The 22,015-nt window shown below is 34.4% G+C and overlaps 1 protein-coding gene across 2 annotated transcripts in view; it reads left to right on the plus strand.

Annotated features, from left to right (window-relative positions):
- The window catches only part of EPC1 (enhancer of polycomb homolog 1 (Drosophila)), a 60,365-nt gene that overhangs the window by 12,186 nt on the left and 26,164 nt on the right, over window positions 1-22,015 (plus strand). For both annotated transcript variants that reach the window (XM_004691176.1, XM_004691177.1), the window contains exon 2: window positions 20,057-20,216. In XM_004691176.1, coding sequence (XP_004691233.1) covers window positions 20,057-20,216 — 160 coding nt within the window. The remainder of the gene's footprint in view (window positions 1-20,056; window positions 20,217-22,015) is intronic.

Raw genomic sequence — 22,015 nt, forward strand, 5'->3', positions numbered from 1 at the left:
GAATAGGCATATCTATAAAGTACACTCCTGAGGGGAACAGCGGGCGGGTCAGGAGAGGTCTGCCACGCCATGTGGGTCTCCTCTGGGGCAGGCGGTTATCGAACTCATGCAGAAGTGGCTTAAGCTTCTTAGTGCTGTACTTTAACCCACTACGCCACCAGGGAGAGCCAAACTTAGCTTCTTAATACAATACTATCTCATAGTTTCTGAGGACTAAAAATCTAAAAGCAGGTTATCTAATTGATATTAGTCCAGGATTTTCCTTAAGATTCCAATAAAGCTGTTGGCTGAACTGTTGACTTCCAAAGGCTGAGTGAATCTAAAGAATTTTTCTTACAAGTTTCACTAACATGGTTATTAGCCTCAGTCGCTTCCTGACATGAGCATCTGTCTGTCTTAGTGTCCTTGCAACATGGTAGCAGACTTAACTTCTGAGCGATCCCTAATGAGCGTGTATGATAGAAATCATGGTCTTTTATGGCCCAGTTTGAGGATTTGCATACTGCTACTTTTATCATGCATGTTTTACACTGACCAACCCTGGTTTAAAGTGGGTTTGGGAGGAAACTAAACAACAATCAGTACCAGGAGATGAAAATCATTGGAGGTCAAAATTAACATCCCACCCAACCTTTAAAGTCTCATTCCTTTACTATGTCAACTCACATTCCAAAATTTCATCCACATTGATTTTTCAGTTACAGTTGAGACTTTCCATGTGTAGTTCCTTAAGTACAGCTTTCACTACTGATTTCCTCCAACTTTACAGTTGTGGAGATAATTGCTCACACCACTCGCTCCTTTCAGACCTAGGATGACCACTAAAATTAATTCCTATTCAAAGGGACTCATAGTTGGGTAAGCCTGAGGAAGTCCCTCATCTGTAGCATTTAGCTTTTCTGAAGTAGAGTGAGGCAGATGTTGGAAGTTACTTCCAAGGTGTAATTCACCAAAGGCTCTCAGTTTTGCCCTTTGGGGCATTTGGGTCTGTCCTCTGTTCATCCTTCCTTTTTCGGGAAAGGTAGCACTGATTGCTACTAAGTTTCTTATCTTCTTTCCAAGATCTAGGGACTCTGAAGCCCTTTTGGATGGTTTTGTTGTTGTCTTGTTTTGTTTGTATTGTCAGTTTCAGTTCAAACTGTCAGTGTTCCTGAATACATAATTTTTCAAAACTTTGTGGGTCTTTATGAATTTTATTGGTCACCATTCCACTAGCCGAAAGCCACATTTATAAGTCTTGTTTAGATAAGTCTTTTACTACCTTGAATTTCTGTCCAGAGACAACACTCAAGCATCTTAAAAGCCTCATTGTTTGATTGAGAGAATCTTTGAAGTACATAGTTCTAATTGGCAGGTACTCTGTAGAACTAACTGAATAGTTCTCTGAGACCAGGTCTTTGATAACAGTTTGAGGTCTTAAAAGATTGATGGTCACTCCCTCATCTTGCTTTTTAGAGCTGGTCTTTTCTAGTGGCACTCTAGATATAATCTTGGCTTAGAATTCATTTGTAAATTTTAGTGTTTGCAATCTAGAGAGACTGCAAATTTTCGAAAGCATCAAGTCCTGGCTTCTCTTTAACAGTTCTTCACTTAGTTTATTTCTTCTCATTTTTTACCATATATAGTAGTAAAACAGGCAGCACTTTCAACTCTGGGTGAAAATCTCCTTAGCAAAATTACTCAGTAGGTGATTTTTCCCCCTACTTTTTGCATAACTAAATGTGACTGTGTTTAAACTTTCTGCTGCTCCTTGACAGAAGTACTCCTTCCTCTAGCTTCCTGTAACATCTAACTTTGCTCTCTTGCAGCCTGATGAAACTTCAGGAGGTTTTATTATCAGCTTCTTCAGTAATGCTGTCCTCATTTGGTTTTGTTTCAAAGCCACTCCAGTATATTAGTCTTCTTGTACAGTGGGGATGCTGAGTACCAACATATGTTAGTTATCTATTTCTGTATGACTATCTCCCAAATTTAGCAGCTTAAAAACAACAGACATTAAATTCATTTTCTGAGGATCAGGAATCTAGGAGCAGTTTGACTACAGAAAACCTGTTCTGGATTTGTAGTCCTCTCAACTGAAGAACCTGCTTTCATGCTCACTCAGGCCAGAGGTTTCTGTTCTCACGCAGCCATCTGCATTGACTAACTGCAAGTCCTCACATTCTGACTTCTGGCTTCCCCAGAGTTAGAGATCCAAGAGAGAGTTGTTCAATTGAGAGCACCTAAGACATAGAATCACAATCCTTTCTGAACCATAGACTTTGAATGTGAAATACCATCATTTCTACCACCTGTTATTGGTCACACAAAGACCAAGAGCAGTATAGTATAAGTGGGACTATGTCAGGATCATTGGGGACTATCTGGAATCTAGCTGCCACAAACAGTAAACTAACCTGCTAATATTTAATGTTTTCTTATCTTTAGTTTCAACTGCTCCTCTTTATCCAAAATGTTTTCCTTTTCCCATGTTAATTTAACAAACTAATTTCTGTCAACTTCATGAATACTTTCTTAACTTGTACTTTCCAAGCCCTACTACAGCCATGAATTTTTATTTATATCAGTGTTTCCTTTATTACACTATAGGCCCTTTGAAGCCAGAAACAATTATATCTTGAAGGCTTGATATTGTATATTCAAGGTTTGTTGAATTAATGTCCATATATACCTGGGAAATCTAGGTACTTTATTTGTATTCTAAAATAGTAACCACAGATATATTTTAACCACTTTTTAAGTGAGTGAGGCTAATAAAGTGGGATTTAAGCTATAGTTTTCATGTATTTTTGTAATATTGAAAAGGACATGAGACATTCTAATAATTCAAGCAAAACTTTAAGCCAGAAAAATATATGTTTTGCTAAACACTGGGCCTGAAGTACTTATTTTATACTTGGTTGATTTATCAAATATTTGTAAATTTATACAAAGGATAATGCTCTATATGGGGTCAACAGACATGTCTTCTTTAAGTGGCTTATAATTCTTATAGTACGTAAAACAATCAGACAACTTTTAGGTCCTTAAAAGATCAGGAAAAAAAGTGATATGGATAGTAGTGTTTATGTTATCACTTAAAGTCTAATAAAACTATAAGCCAACTTGCAGCATTAAAATCTGAAGTCATCTCTACCCATTTGAAATAAATATAAATAAAATGTAAATTATTTTTGTAAAGTTTAAATTCTTAAATTCCTTTTTGGATCTGAAAACATCTTGAAAGATTTTGACTACTACTGCCTTTCCTGAAGTTTTCTATTTGTCTGCTATAGTGACAACACTACATATGAGAATTCTATATGAATTTTTTTCCTTTGTAATATAATTTCAATAAGTTAAGTTAAATAAAAAAGTGGCCTCTTTTTTCTGTATACCAGGAACTATTTTAGAATCATTTCCATAAAAACACATTCTTTGATTCCTTTTTTCCTTGGGGTTTTTTACCCATTATTTTTTCTTTTTTTTAACATTTATTTTTTATGCATACAGAACGGGTACAGGCCAGAGATGCAGGGGCGGTGAAAGGATTCACCAGAGACAGAGTGGGGAGCAGAACAGGCAGATCAACAAAGTACACTGCTGAGGGGAGCAGCGGGCGGGTCAGGAGAGGTCTGCCACTCCATGTGGTCACCTCCAGGGCGGGGATCAAACTCATGCTGAAGTGACTTTAGCTTCTTAGTGCTGTGCTTTAACCCGCTGCACCACCAGGGAGGGCCTGTACACACTATTTTGACACATCTATTGAATTCTTTTATCTTTTGTCTGTAAATTTGTGCTGTGGTCTTACAGAATATATACTTCAGAAATTCTCTCTAATGATGAAACACTTCTGGTTTGGTTTTGTTTTTAATGTGGGGTAGATTAAAGGGAAGTTTGTGACTTGATTAACTTGTCCCTGTTTTTTGTATTTTTAGGACTGATTTTTTTCATGTAAAATTTTCATTGAATCCTTTATTCTTCTGTAGTTCAAGGATGCCTAATATTTTTCACAACGAGTAAGAAAATAGTTACATTACAGTGTTGTTCCTTTATTTCCAGTGTATTGACACATCCCCTTAAACCTTTTCTGGAATAAATGTTAAATTTGTTATCTTTCTTATTTTTTCATATTTTATTTTTTAACGTCATTATTATCCCTTTAGGTGTAGTCCCTATAGTTCTTCCACCACATCACCAATAAACAATCACCATAGTGTCTTGAGCTCTTCCCTCTCCTCTTTTGATCCCTCTTCCTCCCCATCCCCATAGTTCCCTCAAGTCTATGGCCAGCTTGCAAGTTTTCTCTTTTTCCTGACTGTGTGTGTGGATACACCTTAAATTTGAATTTTAAAAAATATGATTTCTGGCCCTCCCTCGTGGCGCAGCGGGTTAAAGCACAGCACTAAGAAGCTAAAGCCACTTCTACAAGAGTTTGATCCCCGCTGCTCCCCTCAGCAGTGTACTTCATCGATCTGCCTGTTCTGCTCCCCACTCTGTCTCTGGTGAATCCTCTCACCGCCCCTGAACCTCTGGCCTGTACCCAGTTCTGTATGAATAAATAAATAAATAAATCTTAAAAAGAAAATCTGATTTCTGCAGTTCAGGTCTAGCCAGTATACCATATCATTTGGGAAATAATCTAATGTTTAATGAAGTATCTTGAAACAAGATAACCATTCATTTCTAGAGTATATCCAGAAGCAATAATACCTGGTCCCATTGGCAAGGCATTCTTGTGATATAAATTAGTTATTTTAACTGTAACAAATTTGTGTTACATTGTCCTTTCACTATATTTAGTGTATCCAAATTTACTGTGAATCACAATGCAGTAAATAAAATTATCTGAACATGGGCCCTCCCTGATGGTACAGTGGGTTAAAGCACAGCTAAGAAGCTAAGAAGTATGAGTTTGATCCTGGCCCTGGAGGTGATCCACATGGTGTGGCAGACCTCTCCTGACCCGCCCACTGCTCACCTCAGCAGTGTACTTCATTGATCTGCCTTATCTCCGCCCCACTCTGGCTCTGGTGAATCTTCTCACCACACCTGCACCTCTGGCCTGTACCCCAGTTCTGTATGTATAAATAAATAAATCTTTAAAATCTTTTAATATGAATATTTTTTAAAAACCATACGTAGTATTTAATTTCCTAAACAAATGTTAAAATCTCCATTGCTACCTCCCTAATTAAAGGTACTAGCATCTCTTGCCTAGATTTACATGCCTTCCTAATTAGCACTCTCCCCACGCCTACATTTATCGCTTTATCCTGTATTCCTAAAACAACCAGTGGTCTTTTGAAAACTTCTGTGTCACCTCTGGCTAAAAGCCTGTAACTCTTATTGTGCTTATGTACTAGGCCTTACATAATCTGACTTTTACCACCTTTCTTTTCCTCCAAAGCATTTACATTTCCTCCACCTACAGCATCATTTCTCCTTTGTTGCCACTTACTACTTACTGATTGCTTCAGTCAGTAAGTTACTCCCTTACAGGTTGTTTCAGTAATCTCCCATTGACTCAGATCTTAGCTTAAAGTCACTTCCTTAGTTACTTGCCCATTTGCCTACATCTGTTATATGCTTCTGTAATATCACATCTTTTAGCAATTACCATTGTAAACTTCCATTTCATTTATGTGGTTTTTTGATTACTTTAACCACATGACTCATCTCCAGGTCCCTTTAGCATTGGAGCTTAATGTCTCCATTATTTGTTGAATGACTTGATTGGCATGTTGTTTACCTGTATATTTATAGTTCACTCCATCCCAGAGCTATGTTTAGAGATTGAAAGCATAACTCCCACAGTAATTTAGAATTACCTGAGGATAATGATGGTTCCGTTAATTTTTTCTGGCATGTGGTTACTGTAACTAGACATTTAACTACTTAACCTCACTTTCATCATTTGTAGAAGAAATTTGTACTCTGATTTACAAGCTTGCCTCTTGCTGAGTATTTAATGAGGTTAAGGGTTTCTCTATCAGACAAGATACAAAAAAAAAAGATTGTGTTGTGTTAGGAACATGCAATCCTACAGTCAAGGTGGCTTTATTAACAAGAATTGATTCTTGCACTGTATTGCCTATTGGGTTGTTTTAGGGGTTCCGTTCTACATTACCTGTGATCCCAGCTGACAGCATTTTTCTTTCTGAACATTGCTGGGTGCTATAATAGACGAAAGCTCCAGAATATCTCATGTTTATAGTAATTACTCATTGGCCAGAAGTTACCGATCCCCTCAGCTCACAACTTCTTGGCCAAAGTAGTCATGTAGCTTTACCTAATCATAAAGACACCAGGAGGTATAAGTCTCCCATATGACCAGAAGTTGTTAACAAAAATAATTTAGTAAACAATTCTAATGACAGATCTCTGGTCAACCAAAGATTGAGATCATTTTCTTTCCCACAGAGGAAAAAATATTCATACAGAAATAATTTAGTAAACAATTTTAATGACAAATCTTCTGGTCAACCAAAGATTGAGATCATTTTCTTTCCCACAGAGGAAAAAATATTCATCTCTTCCCCGGTGAAGCCAGTCTGAAAGTCCTAGCTAAACATCATCAATCTTGAAGTATTAGGATTGCCAAGTGATTAACAGTATTCTCTACATGGGGTCTGGATGCATTCCTTCTGGATCTGGAGATCTGGAAATGAAGTTATCTGCATACCACCAAACCCTCACCACCATCCTCACAGATACACATACCCAATACACATTTGAATAACTAGACGTAATCACAACAAAAAGTCCCACTTGGATAACAGAAGTGTAAAAATTATAGAGCAGTCCCAGATCCACAGCCCCACCAGATTGACTTTACCATGGCCTTCATCCCCAGGATATAGAGAAATTCTTCGTTTAGGCATAGTCTACTCCCTACAGGGGCTCCCCTGTGCATTCATTGTCTTTTGGGGTACAGGCCAGAGATGCAGTGAAGGTGAGAGGATTCACCAGAGACAGAGTGGGCTGCAAAACAGGCTGATTGATGAAGTACACTGCTGAGGGGAGCAGTTGGCTGGTCAGGAGAGGTCTGCCACACTATGTGGATCACCTCCCTGACTGGGAATCAAACTCACACTGAAGTGGCTTTATAGTGCTGTGCCTTAATCTGCTGCACTACGAGGGAAGGCCCAATTGTCTTTTGAGACTCTTGGCATTGTTCTAAGAGAGTCTTCCTTTTCTATCATTAGCCTTCATCTGAAGTAGTAGGAAAATACACCATTTGAGGGTTAAAGTGTTTTATAGCCAACTCCTTGCCTGACTATAAAAATTATTGGAGTTCTAACTATACTTTTTTTTTTAAGATTTATAAATCAGATTTTAATCTAGAATTTTGCTTTTTGTTTGTTGGCAGCCATTTTGTAGGTTTCTCTTTCCAATTAGTGTGCCAATAGCTGTAATCGGTTCTTTACTATATGTCTGTCTCCAGAGCTGATACTGTAATTCTTTTGACTTATGCTGGAAAAGCTGCCTTAGTGTCTTTTGTCTTTCTTTTCCGCTAAGCATTTTGTTCAGCTGAAAGCGTTAACCTCATCTCATGACTTTAATTGGGTCTCTGCCCTAAGAATTGTTAATCCATTCAAATGTTTTAACACTGTCATGGACATAACCTCCATTTGAACCATATTACCCCAAGGCTGATGCCTCTTATTTGTTGTTAAAAGTCAAGGGCCTTCTTGATTTTTACATTTATGGCTTGAGGTTGAGAAACACGATTCAGTCACTGCAATTTCCTTTAGTTTTGCACTCTCCTCTTTCCTGCTACAAATTGGTCCCGTATTTTGGCTATTTGGTTTTTTTGTTTGTTTTTGTTTTTGTTTTTGTTTTGTCTTATAATACAAACCTAATGAGAACAGTCAGCATACTTAATGTCATCTTTTAAACTTCTTAGAAATGCAGGTTTATTAACAAGAATACTGTCTGCTTTTCAAATTAATATAACTTTGACCAAATATTTTGTATTGTTTAATAAGAATTGGCATCCCCCCAGCCTCTTGAGTTGTTTGCTTGCTCCCTGGCTTTCATGCTAATGACAGGCATTTCAGTCTTTTAGTTACAACAGTGTCCCACTTCTGGGGCTAATTTATGTCAGTAGTGATAAAGTAAGTTATAACCTCAAAAGTTTATTTCTCATTCATGGTAAATATTTTTCATGGATTAGTTGAGCAACCAGGCTGATGGAGCATTCAACATTCAAACATGGTGATAAGTGGAAGGGGTTTTTTTGTTTCACATCTTTCACTAGTTATTAAAATACCTGGTCTACAAGTAATCTAAATGGCTTTTACTCATAATAGCTCATTGGCCAAACAGCCATCTTGCCCCACCAACAGAAGAATGGGTGAAAAGCACAATTAGAAATAATTTGGTGGGCAGAACTAAAAACTCATGGTTTTATGAGTAGGATTCATCTTTGTGTACTGTGAGAGAGAAAATGGAAGGAAATAGATTGGGTTGTTGGAAACAGTTTGTTCTATTTTCTTTGTGAAAATGCATCATGGCTTCCGGCAGCCCAATACTTACTACTACTCCTTAGATTTCTGACAGTGTTGTGTTGCTAAACTATCCCCTCAGTGTTAGAAGACATTTGCAAGCATAGATGTCAGACTTGTATAGATCTTTCTTATCTGTTTTTGTCTTTTTTCATAAGAAGTAAATTGTGCATCTGGCAATAATTTTCTCTAGATTATACTACAAGTATCTCAACGGAAGGTGTGTTTTAGTTATCATGGTCAGATTGAAGTAACCATAAATCTAAATACAGGTGTTGTATTACCAATCTTCTTTTTCAGTTACTACTAGAAAGTTGATTTAGCTTTATAGAACAAAAAATAATAATAATTTACTGTCTGTTTGCCACGGTTTTTTTTGAAGTGAAATTAAAAAAGTAATGTTGTTTACTCTTGCTTAGGTATAGAAAAAGCAACTTAATTCTGATCAAATTTAATGTAACTATGAAAGACAAACTTTAGCATGTACTAAATATTTTTGTAGGAGACAAGTACCTGGAAGTTTATTTGCTTGAGTTATTTCATCTCTTTTTGCTATAAAATAAGAGAATGTGTACACTGTTTATATGATCCTAAAGACACTTTGCTAGGTGAAATTATTTCTCTTGCCTAAATACCAACTAGAGATAATAGTTTGAATGTCTTAGTATTAAGCCTGAAGCAGCTAAAGATAAGTATTTTGTTAAAGTTGTACAATTAGTTGCCCCTACCGCCAGGAAACCAGATTTAATTCAGGTAGCATTAAAGCTAAAATGGTTCCAGTACGTTATCTCTTCCTTTGGGGATGATTAATGGTGTAAGAAATCTTTGAGCTGAATTACTGACATTAACTTGGTCAAGAGAATTGGAAGAACACAACTTCCTTATTATGTGATATATCATCTTTTTTTTTTTTTATTAGCATGTGTAGAACTATCTCATTCTTGTAAAAGCCCAAAAAAAGTAACTGGTTGTAATCACTACAGTATGGTTCCTGAATTTGTTTACAGTTCTAAAGTTCTAAGTGATTTGATTATCTTTAGGTATTAGAGTTACAGTGACAGTTTGACAGTAAAAATTAGAGCATTAAAATGTCTTTTGGGGGCCTCCCTGGTGGCGCTAAAGGTTGAAGCACTGCACTATGAAGCTCTCAAGCCACTGCAGCATAAGTTCAACCCTCAGGGAGGTGACCCACATGGCATGGCAGACCTTTCCTGACCCACCTACTGCTCCCCTCAGCAGTGTATTTCAGTACATTTGCTCCACACACTGTCTCAGATGAATCACCCTCCACACCTCTGGCCTGTACTCCAGTGCTATAAGCATAATAAATAATTTTAAAATGTATTTTGCAGGATGAATATGAGAAAAGATACATCTTTTCAAATTGGTTTTATTATAACTTGTATAATTTGGATATATTATACCAGAACTTTATGGGTATGACTTCATTTAATACTCAAAGCAATCTCTGATAATATTTTCTGCTCTTTACTACTGTGGAAACAAAGGTTAAGTTGCTTTCATTTATATTATGAAAAATTAGTAAGTGTGTGATAGGTAGTGTGCTTAGAGGTCTGCTTACATTTCTTATTGCCTCTATCCTTGAAATTTAGACTAAGTACCAGTTACTGAATAGCAAAATGGGTGTTCCTGTTCAGGTTTCTGACATTAAAATGTGATCTGGTGTAAATACACACATTCCTATTTGGTAAGGTAGTTTAATAAAGTAAGAAACTTCATTTCCTTGCAGTGCTTTGAGGTATATAATAATAACATTAATTTAGAGTAACTTAAAATTATGAAATAAATGATATATCTTCATCTACTTACACAAAGGTGGAGTGAATTTGAGCAAAACAATTATAATTTATGTTTGAAACTATCAACACTGCTTTAATTTTTAGCAGTTTTAGGAAGACATAGCTTCAGCAGTTGCCACTGGGCAGTTTATGTTTTTGGTGAAACCACAGAACTTGGTGTTAGTTAAGAAAAGGAAGAAAATTTTCTCTTTAACATTTTTAGTTTTAACTCATATGTTAGCTTGTGTGTGCTTTTGCATACATAATTTTTGTGTATGTGTATGGTTATACACAGGTATACCTAATTAATATTATGTAAAGTATCATCAGACTTTTACCTAAATTTTTAATAATTCTATATAATTTCAAAGACTACACAGTAGACACATGCCTAACATTGAACTAGCTGGTCCTTCACTATTGCTTTATACATTGCCTTCTTTTATAAGTAATGTTTTAAAATGTTAATTTTGTATAGATAACCTGTGCATGTACCTGATTATTCTTTCTGGATAAAAATTTTCTGAAGAATTGCTAGTTATTTGCATTTTGAACGTTTGTAAAATGAATTTATACTTCCACTAGGTGTATATAAAAATACTCTTAACTCACATCCTCAATATACAATCATAAAACAAGCTAACCAAAATCACCACAAATACAAAGCTAAGAATGAAGGGGAAAGATTTTCAGTTTTAGTCTGAAATGAATAATAAATACAATGTGTGAACTATTCATATTATATCTATTATAGTATTTCCCACATTATTTTAATCATGCATAAATTTTATATTCATATAAATCCTGAAGATTTACTTTTAGGAGAAGTATTAATAAAAATAGTGTAAGTATATCCAAGATGCAGTTGCAAGAATGAGAATGTACAAGGGCCAAGGATTAAGTCTTGGTATGGCTTTTGCTATATACTCTCTGCCAGATTATATAGACATGTTTAGTTTTTGACATGATGCTAAAGAGTTGCTCTTGCTTTAGGACATTGACTTAAAAAAATATATGAAAAAAAATCTGAGAGGTACTTAGAAAGTGTAGAAATCAGCATAAGGTATTATAATCAAAAATAAGAGTTTTTTGAACTTTATTAAAATTTTTAATTATTAGGGAAACATTCACATTAGACTAACCTCTGAAATTAGAAAGCAACTATAATTCTTTCCTCATATCGTATTTATCGTGCAGGATTTCAATAAGTATAACTCTGATAACCCAACTGCAGAAAGATGCCAGGGGCACAAATACAGGACTTCAGAACATGGGACAAAATTAAACTTAATGTTACCTAGGACCATGCCACCCAATAAGTTTTAAATCTCAAATTTTGTAGCAAAAGTAGTAGGTTGGCAAGTGTTTCACAGTGAAAAGGAATAACACAACTAGACCATTGTACTTCCAAAGTCTTTTACTGTTTTATACTCCAGAAATAAAATTTTAGAATACTGAGCTTTACATGGGAGAATAGAGATTAATAGTCTTGGAATCTTACCATTTATTTCTTAGGGAAAATAACAGGTTCTGTTTCTGCCAAGTAGTCTAGCTTTTATTCAACTATTTTAATTATGTTTTGAGTTTCTTAAATACAAAAGCAAAATGAAGTTTAATTTTTTTCTTAATGATGGAATTTAATCTTATTTCCTTATTTTTCTGTGTAGTCTGAACTAGGATAATTTTACCTTAAATCTGGTATGATTTCATTGGCTCATCTATACAACAGATATTTATTAAATCTTGTACATGTTAGACACAGTTCTAGACCTAGGGTAAGGCAAAACAAAAATTCCTACCTCCCATGAATCTTATATTTTGGAGATAGAGACATAAAAACAATAAATTTACTAGGTGTAAGTGCAGTAGAGGAAGGTAAGCAGTGTAGGGGGTCTGAGGGTGAAAGATTACATATATTTTGCAGCATTTTATTATGAAAGATTTTGAAACATACAGTGGTTTCATGTTTACTTTGAACCCCCCCCATATAACTACTCACCAAATTCTACCATTGACATATTGCTTTAACATCCATCTATATATCATCCATTGATCTTAAGTTTTTGATTCATTTCGAAGTACATTGCAGGCATCATTATATATTTTACAAAATACCTAGCATACACGTCGTTCGAAGAATTCAATGTTTTTTTCTTTTGAGGTAAAATTTACATGTAGTGATATTCATAAATATTTAGTGACTATTAACTAAAGTTTGACAAATTCATGCAATTATATAACTCATCCTCCCACTAAGTTATAGCTGGAACATTATTATTATCCTAGATAATTCCTTTGTTCCCTTCCCAATCAATACAAGACTCATTCCCCAGAGGCAACTACTGTTACGATTTTTTTAAACCATAATTTACCTGTTTTAAAATTCCACAAAAACAGAATCTGTACTGCTTTGTGGAAAGCTGTTTTTACTCACTCCCGAATGTGTTAATTTGTTTTATTGTGGGACAGTAACTATTGTGTCACTCTATCATAGTTCTCTCCTACTGATGATGCACATTTGTGTTTGCATTTTGGGGCTATTATGAATAAAACTGACTAGTCTTAATCAGGTTTGTTTGTGTGTTTTAATCTTTCTCAGGTAATTGTGTAGGACAGGAATGTTGGAACATGAAGAATGCGTATGTTTGGTTTTCTAACATCTATCATATACTTTTGTCACAGTGTATGAGAATTGTTACTCTACATCCTTACCATCATTGAGCATTACCAACCATGCTTATAGGTTATGGTAGGAGAGTTGATAAAGAATGATCTGTCTGTAAAGATGATTTGAACAAACACTTGAAAGTGAGAAAGCAATGTTTACTTAACAGTTTGACAAAGAATAAGAAACAAGAGGAAAATAAGTGAATAATAAATAATGACAAAGAGGTAGCTACACAGTTTGACAAAGAATAAGAAACAAGAGGAAAATAAGTGAATAATAAATAATGACAAAGAGGTAGCTAGGAACTGGGGGAAGGGCACCCCATGGGGGTTTGGTGTACAAATCATGTAGACCTTGTAAGCAGTTTTAAGAATTTTGTCTTTCATTCTGAATGAGGTAGGAAATAACAAATCTTTTGAATGGAAGAGTGGTGTGATCTGATGTATATATTAATAGTATTGCTCTGACTGCTCTGTGAAGACTAGACAAAAAAGGAAACAAGGAAACCAGTTATAAAGTTCATACAATGAGCCAGCAGCAATTAGATTTTTGTATGTAGAAAAACTGGGAGATGCTCGCTGAAGCAATGATCCTGAATAGGTATTGATGTTTTGATTCTTAGAAAGGTCCTGATTTCAGCCTAGCCCTTTTTTGTTCAAGCAGTAATGGAATCTAGCTCTGCATGCATAAATAATAAGGGTGTTAAACTTCTTAATTGACTTTTTACATAATTAGTCATCACTTATTTCCTCCTGAGGAGTTTTCTGCATTATTGTTGCTTTTTAAAAATTGCTTTTAACTCACTAACCAAAAAAGTTAAAAGTTTTATAGTCATTATTTACATAAGTAAATGTTTAATGAATGTGTGAATATATATTAGAACTAAATATACAGCAAGTAGAAGTATCTTCATGCATTTTATTCAGACTGTTACTCAGTTTTCTATAAAAATAGCTTATAAAATTCTGAGTACCTGCAACAAAGCAAAATAGAGTACTAAATGTGTATAGATTATAAAAATGATCATTTAGTCCTTAATCCTTAAAAAAAGAAAGAGTCCCCAAATACTTAAAAAGAATACATCTTTCAAATGAAAACATAAAAGAAAATTAAGTAGACATAATATCTAAGCTTAGGGAACTCACATTTTGGAGATGGTAGTAAAGAAATAAATTACATCACTGTTTCTCAAGTATAGAATGTAGTACTGTAAAAGTGTAAATGAGGGATAAGTTCTCCTTAGGGGGAAGCAGAGAAAAGAACATTTTAAGCCAGACTAAAGAACAAGTGGGGATTTTCCCTAATGAGGTAGGGACATGTCAGCAAAAACACAAAGCAGATATTTACTGTATATTTGCAGTACTGTCCCTGCAAATAGGTTTTATCTACAGATAGGTAATATCACCCTTATTTAATGAAAGTGATATTTTCTGACTTCTCAAATGTAAGTGCTGTGCTCTGTTTAAAATTAACTTAAATTCACTCATAGCAGGAGTATAATGGACCAGGCAAGAAAATAATAAAAATAATGAACAACCATATACCAGAGACATTTTGTTGGGGATGGAGTGGGGAATAGGATCAAAAACGTTGGGGGGATGGGGAAGTGCACAGGATTTTGGTGATGGCACACAGGTGACATGGAGATGGGAAACCCGCGGGGATTACAATTGAGATGGAAAAAAAAATGTACAAAATGATGTAAAAATAAACTGTTATAAAATTTAAAAAATTAAAAAAAATTATTGAATGGGTTCTCCTAGAATCAAGAATCTCCTAGAATCTTATCTCAGACATGACTGTAAAGCCATGAGTAAGTCTTAATCTACAATGGCTTTCTGGAATTTTATTAAGAGGGTATTAACTTTAACTAGTTGCGCATAAAAATTAACTTTCATATTAACTACCAATGTTTAACAACGAGAGCTTAAACCACCTGAAAGGGAAAAAATATTCCTAGTGATAAGCCAAAATGTCAAAGAGAGGATTAAAAGAAGGGGGAAAAAATTCTGCTAAAGAGAAAGATGAGCAAAAAATGGGTAAGAAGAAATTACATACTACAAATAATAAAAATAGGTAATAGACTGACTTATTAAAATGTAATCTAACAAAGCTAAAGAGTTATGCTAGGATATTTGTCTCTGAAGTCCATGGTCTTCCCATGTACTGGGCAAGCTTAAGTAACAAAAGTGAGTGTTGTCAGAGCCCAAGGCTATGATAACAGAATTCATGAAGGCATGAAAGTATGCCTCTGAATTTTCTAAATATCGTGTTCAGTCTTTTCTGACGCTCTTTTTTTAATTATTGTTGTTGTTGTTGTTCATATTACTATATAAAGAAAATACCTGTAATTGTTTCTAGTATGAGTTAATGTCATCAGTTAGGGTTCATCTGATTCCATTTTATATAAAATTGATATTAAAGAGTTATTAACATTATTTAAAGTGTTTACTTCGTTCCCTGTAATGTCAGGTTTATTTAAGATCTTGTGCCTCTGGTTTTTTATCAGAATTTTAAGTTATTCTTGGTGTTTGCTGATTAACTTAAATTGTAGTTGAACCTCGTTTTTAAAATAGTCTAATATAAAGAAACTTAATCCATCTAAAATGTCAAAAACTATTTGAAGTGGTCTTCAAACATGACTAAAAACACAGCTCTTCCTTTCTCTCTTCCCCTCCTCCCTCCTTTCTGTTTTCTTTCTTTTTCTCCAATATTTAATTTATTGTCAGGTTGGTTTATAGCACAATGTATGTTTCAGTGGTACAGGTTCACACCTACAAATGCATGTTACCACACCAAAACCATTACCAAAGTCCTAGTAATCCTCCCTTCAAACAATCTTTTAACTAACTACCCTTCTGCATACTGTAGATTAAATGTCACTTGGAGCTAGTGAAAGTAAAATTATCCTTGAAATCCCTTTCCTATGTGTATTTTCTGTAACACATTGTACTTTTAATTCATAGCACAAATAACACTTCGAGATTTATTTTTAGGATTACTTTCTGTACTCTTACCTATGAGTGTAAGGTCTACAATGTCAAAAACTTCCATTCACAGTTGTTCCAAGTGCCAAATACATAGTTGGCACTAAATAAAGACTTATGACAACTAGTAAAAAAGCTTAAGCCCAGCTGTTCTGCACTGAATCTCTAGTTTTTGTCCTACTCAAGATAGCCCAAACTATATGAGAAAGTTGTCCATGAACTCTTAGTATTTTCTAAAAAATGATTGTAGTCATAGGCCTAGAGTGGCTGTATCCTTCCTTGTTTAAAAAAAAAACAAAACTATAATTTACACTAGCATATTATAAACTCATGAGTCTAAAAGTAAAAAAAAAAGTAAGTTTAGAATCTGACAGTTTTTTTCTTAAATTATCAAACTCTTTATTGAATCATCTAGTGTTTCACTGAACAGTTTTGTAATGCTGAAACCTACTCATTGCTGTGTATAGCTTAGTCAAAAATTTCATTGATACATGAGAAGTGTGGGTATATATAACTGTTTATGTAATTGTAATTAAGAGTTGGACCATCTCATATATTTAGCTAAGGTATTCAATAAGTATATTTTAAATTGAATTCAGAACACATTCTAATTTAATACATTGGTTTAGCTTCACATTTTACTCGAATTAAATTGGCTCGAATGGGAAAGGTACTATAGACCCACATGTTCTTTTCATAAATTACCATTTTTTTAGAGAATCCTGTAGTAAAATGTACTCAGATACTTTCTTCTTCTAAAAGTATTAATGAAACTTTTAGAAAATAAAACTACAACAGCTATTTCAAAATTGTACCACTTGGAGATACTTGTTAACAATTTGGCAAATATTTTTTGAAACTTTATGTATATGTGTGTATATATGTACATTTACAGATACATGGTATTTATTCAACAAATAATTAAACACTGAGTTCTGTGCCTAGCTCTGCTATAGGATAACTATTTAGCAGTAAACAAACTAGGCAAAAGTCCCATCTGCATGCTGCTTAATTAGTGAGAGCGTGGGTAGGTACAGAAGGATGACAAACTAAGTACTAACACAGGATATAACAATGGATGGTAAGCTATGAAAAAATGAAGCAAGGAGAAGAAATAGAGAGCATAAAGATAGCTGTGGTCAGCTCATCTACTTGAAGACATTTTTCTATGTGTGTTTGTCTTTTTAAAAGGAACAGATAATGAATTTCAGTTCTTTTCGTAGTCATACAATTTCAGATCTTTTTTTACTTTTAATAGTTTGATGTTTTTTCCATATCATTTAATATTTTTCTGGTGCTCTTTTAAAACCCTTTATTATTGCTCTTAGTAAACGGACAAATACTTGGTGTGAGTCATTTTTTTTCTTACTAAGTCCTGGATTTTTGGTTTTTACTGAGCCATTTATGTGTCGCACACATTTTAACACTATATTCCATGTATTAAGGGGAACTTTTTTTAACTGAGAAAGATAAGGAAATTGTGTGAAATGCTTTGTAAAAAGTCACAAAAGAGGACCCTCCCTAGTGGCGCAGCAGGTTAAAGCACAGCACAAAGAAGTTTAAGCCACTTCTGCATGAGTTCGATCCCCATCTGCTCTGCAGGAGATCCACATGAGGAGGCAGACCTCTTCTGACCCGCCCATTGCTCCCCTCAGCAATGTACTTCGTTGATCTACTTGTGCTGTATCCCACTCTGTCTCTGGTGAATCCTCATCTGGCTTGTACCCCAGTTCTGTACGAATAAATAAATAAATCTTTAAAAAAAAAGTCACAAAGAGGACCCTCCCTGGTGGTGCAGTGGGTTAAAGCACAGGACTAAAGCGAAAGCCACATCAGCATGAGTTTGATCCCTGCCCTGGATGTGATCCACATGGCACAGCAAACCTCTCCTGGCCTGCCGGCTGCTCCCCTCAGCACTGCACTTCATTGATCTGCCTGTTCTCCTCCCCACTCTTTCTCTGTCCTCTCACTGCCCCTGCACCTCTGGCCTGTACCCCAGTTCTGTATAAATAAATTAAAAATCACACATAAGACTTTAAAGCAGTAAGTATTCACTGTTGATAAAAATTTGATGTCACAGTTAAATAAATGATTATTAACTATTTAGTAGTAGTAAAAGCTTATTACCAACATCACACTAAAAAAACTCATTTTCATTAATGAAAGTTATATATTTGGTAACATCCTTTTGGTAGTTAATTTGTCTCAGGCATTTTATCATAACTACAAGATTATGGTAAGCACTAAATATACATTTACAGTGTACGTATTAACTTGTAGAAAATAAAACTGTTGCTGAGATAAATATCTTGTACTAAGTTGTTGAGACACGTCACAGAGCTAGTAAAGCATGAAGCCAGCATTTAAATCCAGAGCACTCTTGACTACAAAGCTATTGTTCTTTTAACCACCATATACTAAATTGCCTACAAAAGTCAAAACACCTGTAGGAATCCCATTGCACTTGTAGAAAGTTTCATATTGGTTCTTACAGAAAAATGAAATGAGATAGCTGGAAAATTCTAAAAAAAAAAAAAAAATTATAAGGAGAAATTGCTTTTACTAGATAATAAAATATAGTTGTAGCTACTCTGTTTAAAACACATTACATTGGTGTAAGAGATAGTTGAGTAGAACAGAAAATGTTGTTTAGGAATACTCCCAAAGTCAAGGGGATATTATAATGGGACATTTTTTAATCACTAGGGGAAACAGATGACTTTATATATGGCATTTAACCAGGTGGTTTTCTTTCCCTTAACACAAAAAAAACAAAATTTAAACCATATCTTAACATATTCACCTATATACAGAGATGATAGTGTTCTAAGCTGGAAATAAAAATGTAAATTAAAAACAATGTGCCTTTGTTTCCTCCATTGAGTTCATTATATCAATGGTGAGCATAGCTCAAAGAAAGTTTTAGAATTGAAGGTATCTAAGAGTAGAAAAGCATGCCTATGACTGACACCTGGAGCTCGCAGAAGCACTCTCTGTCAGTGTACATTAAGGGCCAGCAGATATGACCACACACTATATACCGGGGTATGTAAGGTTCACTTTGCTCTGTCACACCATCCATCCCTCTTTCCCTCAGCCGCTACGCAACTAGTTTTTACTGGCTTTCAAAAGTCATCAGGCAGCTGAATCAAATATCAAATTGAGCTATACAAAAGAAAGTATTTGTTTACACATTCCAGTTTGTAACTGACTACAGTCTGCCTGTTAGTAAGTGTTGCAAAACTATACAAGAACACTAACTTCACTAATGGAACTTTTCCTTCATGGAAGAAAAATAAAATAAAAAATCAAACTTCAAGAAAATACTTCTAAAATCTATTATTACATGAGACTAATATCCTTAACATTAAAAAGAACCATGTATTTAAACATCAGTAGAAAAAAAAACCAACACTTGGAAAATGAGTTAAGAGCAACAGCTTGTAAAGGAAGTAGCAAATAAACTTAGTAAATATCATCTGTAAATAGCCTGAAATAGGAAGATGGGCAAAAATTTTAAAATACCAATGGGTTATTGAGATGTTACTAAGAATATTAGGAATGTATATAATTGTAGCCTCATAAACCTTTGAGCACTAACTGTTGTAATGGTCCTGCAGATGTTTTCACAAGTCCACACAGTTGTCTTGTATGTAATATACAAAAGTGGATTTTGCAACATTTAGGGAGAGGGTAAGCAGTTAGATTGCTTCTAGGGGTGTTTTCCCCCTATCATTTAGAGTCTGGTTAAATAAATTGACATATCATGTATTTATAAATTATTTTTCTTCCATAGCCTGCATTCCTCATATACTAAGTTCAAGTATTTTTACCTTTTTCTTTGAATCTCCTCTTTAAAATGCAAGCCTTAACATTTTTAGCCAAGTTTTGGAATCTTTAATAATACTTTAAGTTGCAGTGTGTGGTACTTTAAACTGAAAAAATGTCATGTGTCTAATAAAATCTCATTCCTACTTAAAACATTTTTACTATTAGTATCCTTTAAAGCTGTAAGAATACTTATTGATGGACAGAAATTTCTTTGTACAAAAAGTTATCCTTTCTGTTTTACTTTTTTAAAAATACATAAATTTACCTATTTTTCCTTTTTAGGAACACCATCTTCAGCGAGCTATTTCAGCACAGCAAGTGTATGGCGAGAAGAGGGATAATATGGTTATACCAGTCCCAGAGGCAGAAAGTAATATTGCTTACTATGAGTCTATATATCCTGGGGAATTTAAGATGCCAAAGCAGCTCATTCACATACAGCGTAAGTAATTGATCTTTTAATTATCTTTTTATATTACTTAGTTCTACAGGTGTTTAACTCTTTGAGGCCATTTTCAATACCCATTTCACTGACCGTTACCAGCTTGAGAGCATTTTCTTAAATTCTGTTTCATCTCATCTTGGGATCTAAGGCTAGTTGGGACAACTAGGATAAAGAATATGCCTCAGCTGTAGAAATCAAGTTTTTACTATTAAATAGTAACTTAATAGAGTAAGAAATAAGAAAGTAGCAAACCTTTTTCTGCAAAAGGTCAAATAGTAACTATTTTAGGCTTTATCAAGGTCTTTCTGGCAGAATTACATAGCTCTGCTATTAAGGTAAAATCAGTAGTAAATGATATATAAACAAATTAGTGCGGTTGTGTTCCAGGATAATTATTGGTAAAAACAGGGCAAGCCAAGTTGACTTGGTTGTAATTTGCCAGCCCTGATCTTTGTTTCTACTTTTTTAAAATTTAATGTTACTATTGGTAAGTTGTTTCACTTACTATTGGTAAGTTCTTCATTAGGAATGACCTTAGAGAAAAATGGAGATAGGAGGTATATTTTCTGATTTTAAACTATATGCAAAGCTGTAATTCAGTTAACAGTATGGTATTAGATTAAAAAACAGATCAGTGGGATAGATTTAAAAGTTCAGAAATAAGCACACGCATGACAGGTATTTTACAGCAAAAGAGCCAAGAGCATACAATGGAAAAAGAAAAACCTTAAACAAATAGTATTGGGAAAACGAGGCAGCCAAATTCTAAAGAATGGAACTAGAGCAGAACCTGACACCATACACAAAATATAATTCAAAATGGATCAGAGTCTTCGATGTAATACCAGAACCCATAAAACACACAGAAGAAAACAAGTGATATACTCCACAATTTCAACTTTAAAGATGTCTTTGGGGACTCTGCTCCAACAGCAAGAGAAATAAAGTCAGAAATAATGAGACTACAGCTAGTTAAGAAGATATGCAATACAAGAAACTATCATTAAAAAGACGCTCTTAATAGAAGATATTTGTACTTCATACATTCAGGAAAGGGTTAAAATCCAAGACTTATGAAGAACTTGAATGAAAAACCATATACAAGTTTCTCTAAAAAGTTAGAGATCTACCATATGATCCAGCAATTTGACTTATTCATATCTGTCTGAAAAATATGAAAAGATTCATTTGAAAAATTTTCTGTGCCTCTTTTCAATCATGGTACAATTTATAATAACCAAAATGTGAAAATAACAAGTGCTCCTGAGCAGGTTATTGTATAAAAAAGATGTACAGTGTTACCTCACTCTTAATGGAATACAATGCAGCAATAAAAAGACAAAATAGCCATTTGCAACAACATGGTTGGAATTAGAGGGGATCGCATAATAAACCAGAAGGCAAACGATAAATACCACTTTTATTCAAATAAACAGATAAAACAAAAATCCCAAGGCTCTAACAGCAAAATTGAGGTTATGAAAAGAGGGGTGGTAGTGGGTGCAAAATATAATATAAAGAGGGTTCAGAGAGCTGTAATACAGAATTGCTAGTACTTTGGTGCTGTGTTTGTATAATATATATTTGAGGTGTGAATTCATATTCCTAAAATTAATATATATAGTGTTGCAAACCAATGTTACCTCATTGTAATGCTTCAATTGGTATTGTGGTGTTTCTTCTTTAGCATGTTGACATGGTAGGTTACATTGGTTATTTTTCAAATATTGAACCAGCTTGCATACCTGGAGTAATTCCCATCTTATTGTAATATATCTTTTTTTTTTTTTTTTTTT

This window comes from Condylura cristata, unplaced genomic scaffold, assembly GCF_000260355.1.
Source record: "Condylura cristata isolate star-nosed mole 26May11 unplaced genomic scaffold, ConCri1.0 scaffold00030, whole genome shotgun sequence".
NCBI classification, from domain to species: domain Eukaryota; kingdom Metazoa; phylum Chordata; class Mammalia; order Eulipotyphla; family Talpidae; genus Condylura; species Condylura cristata.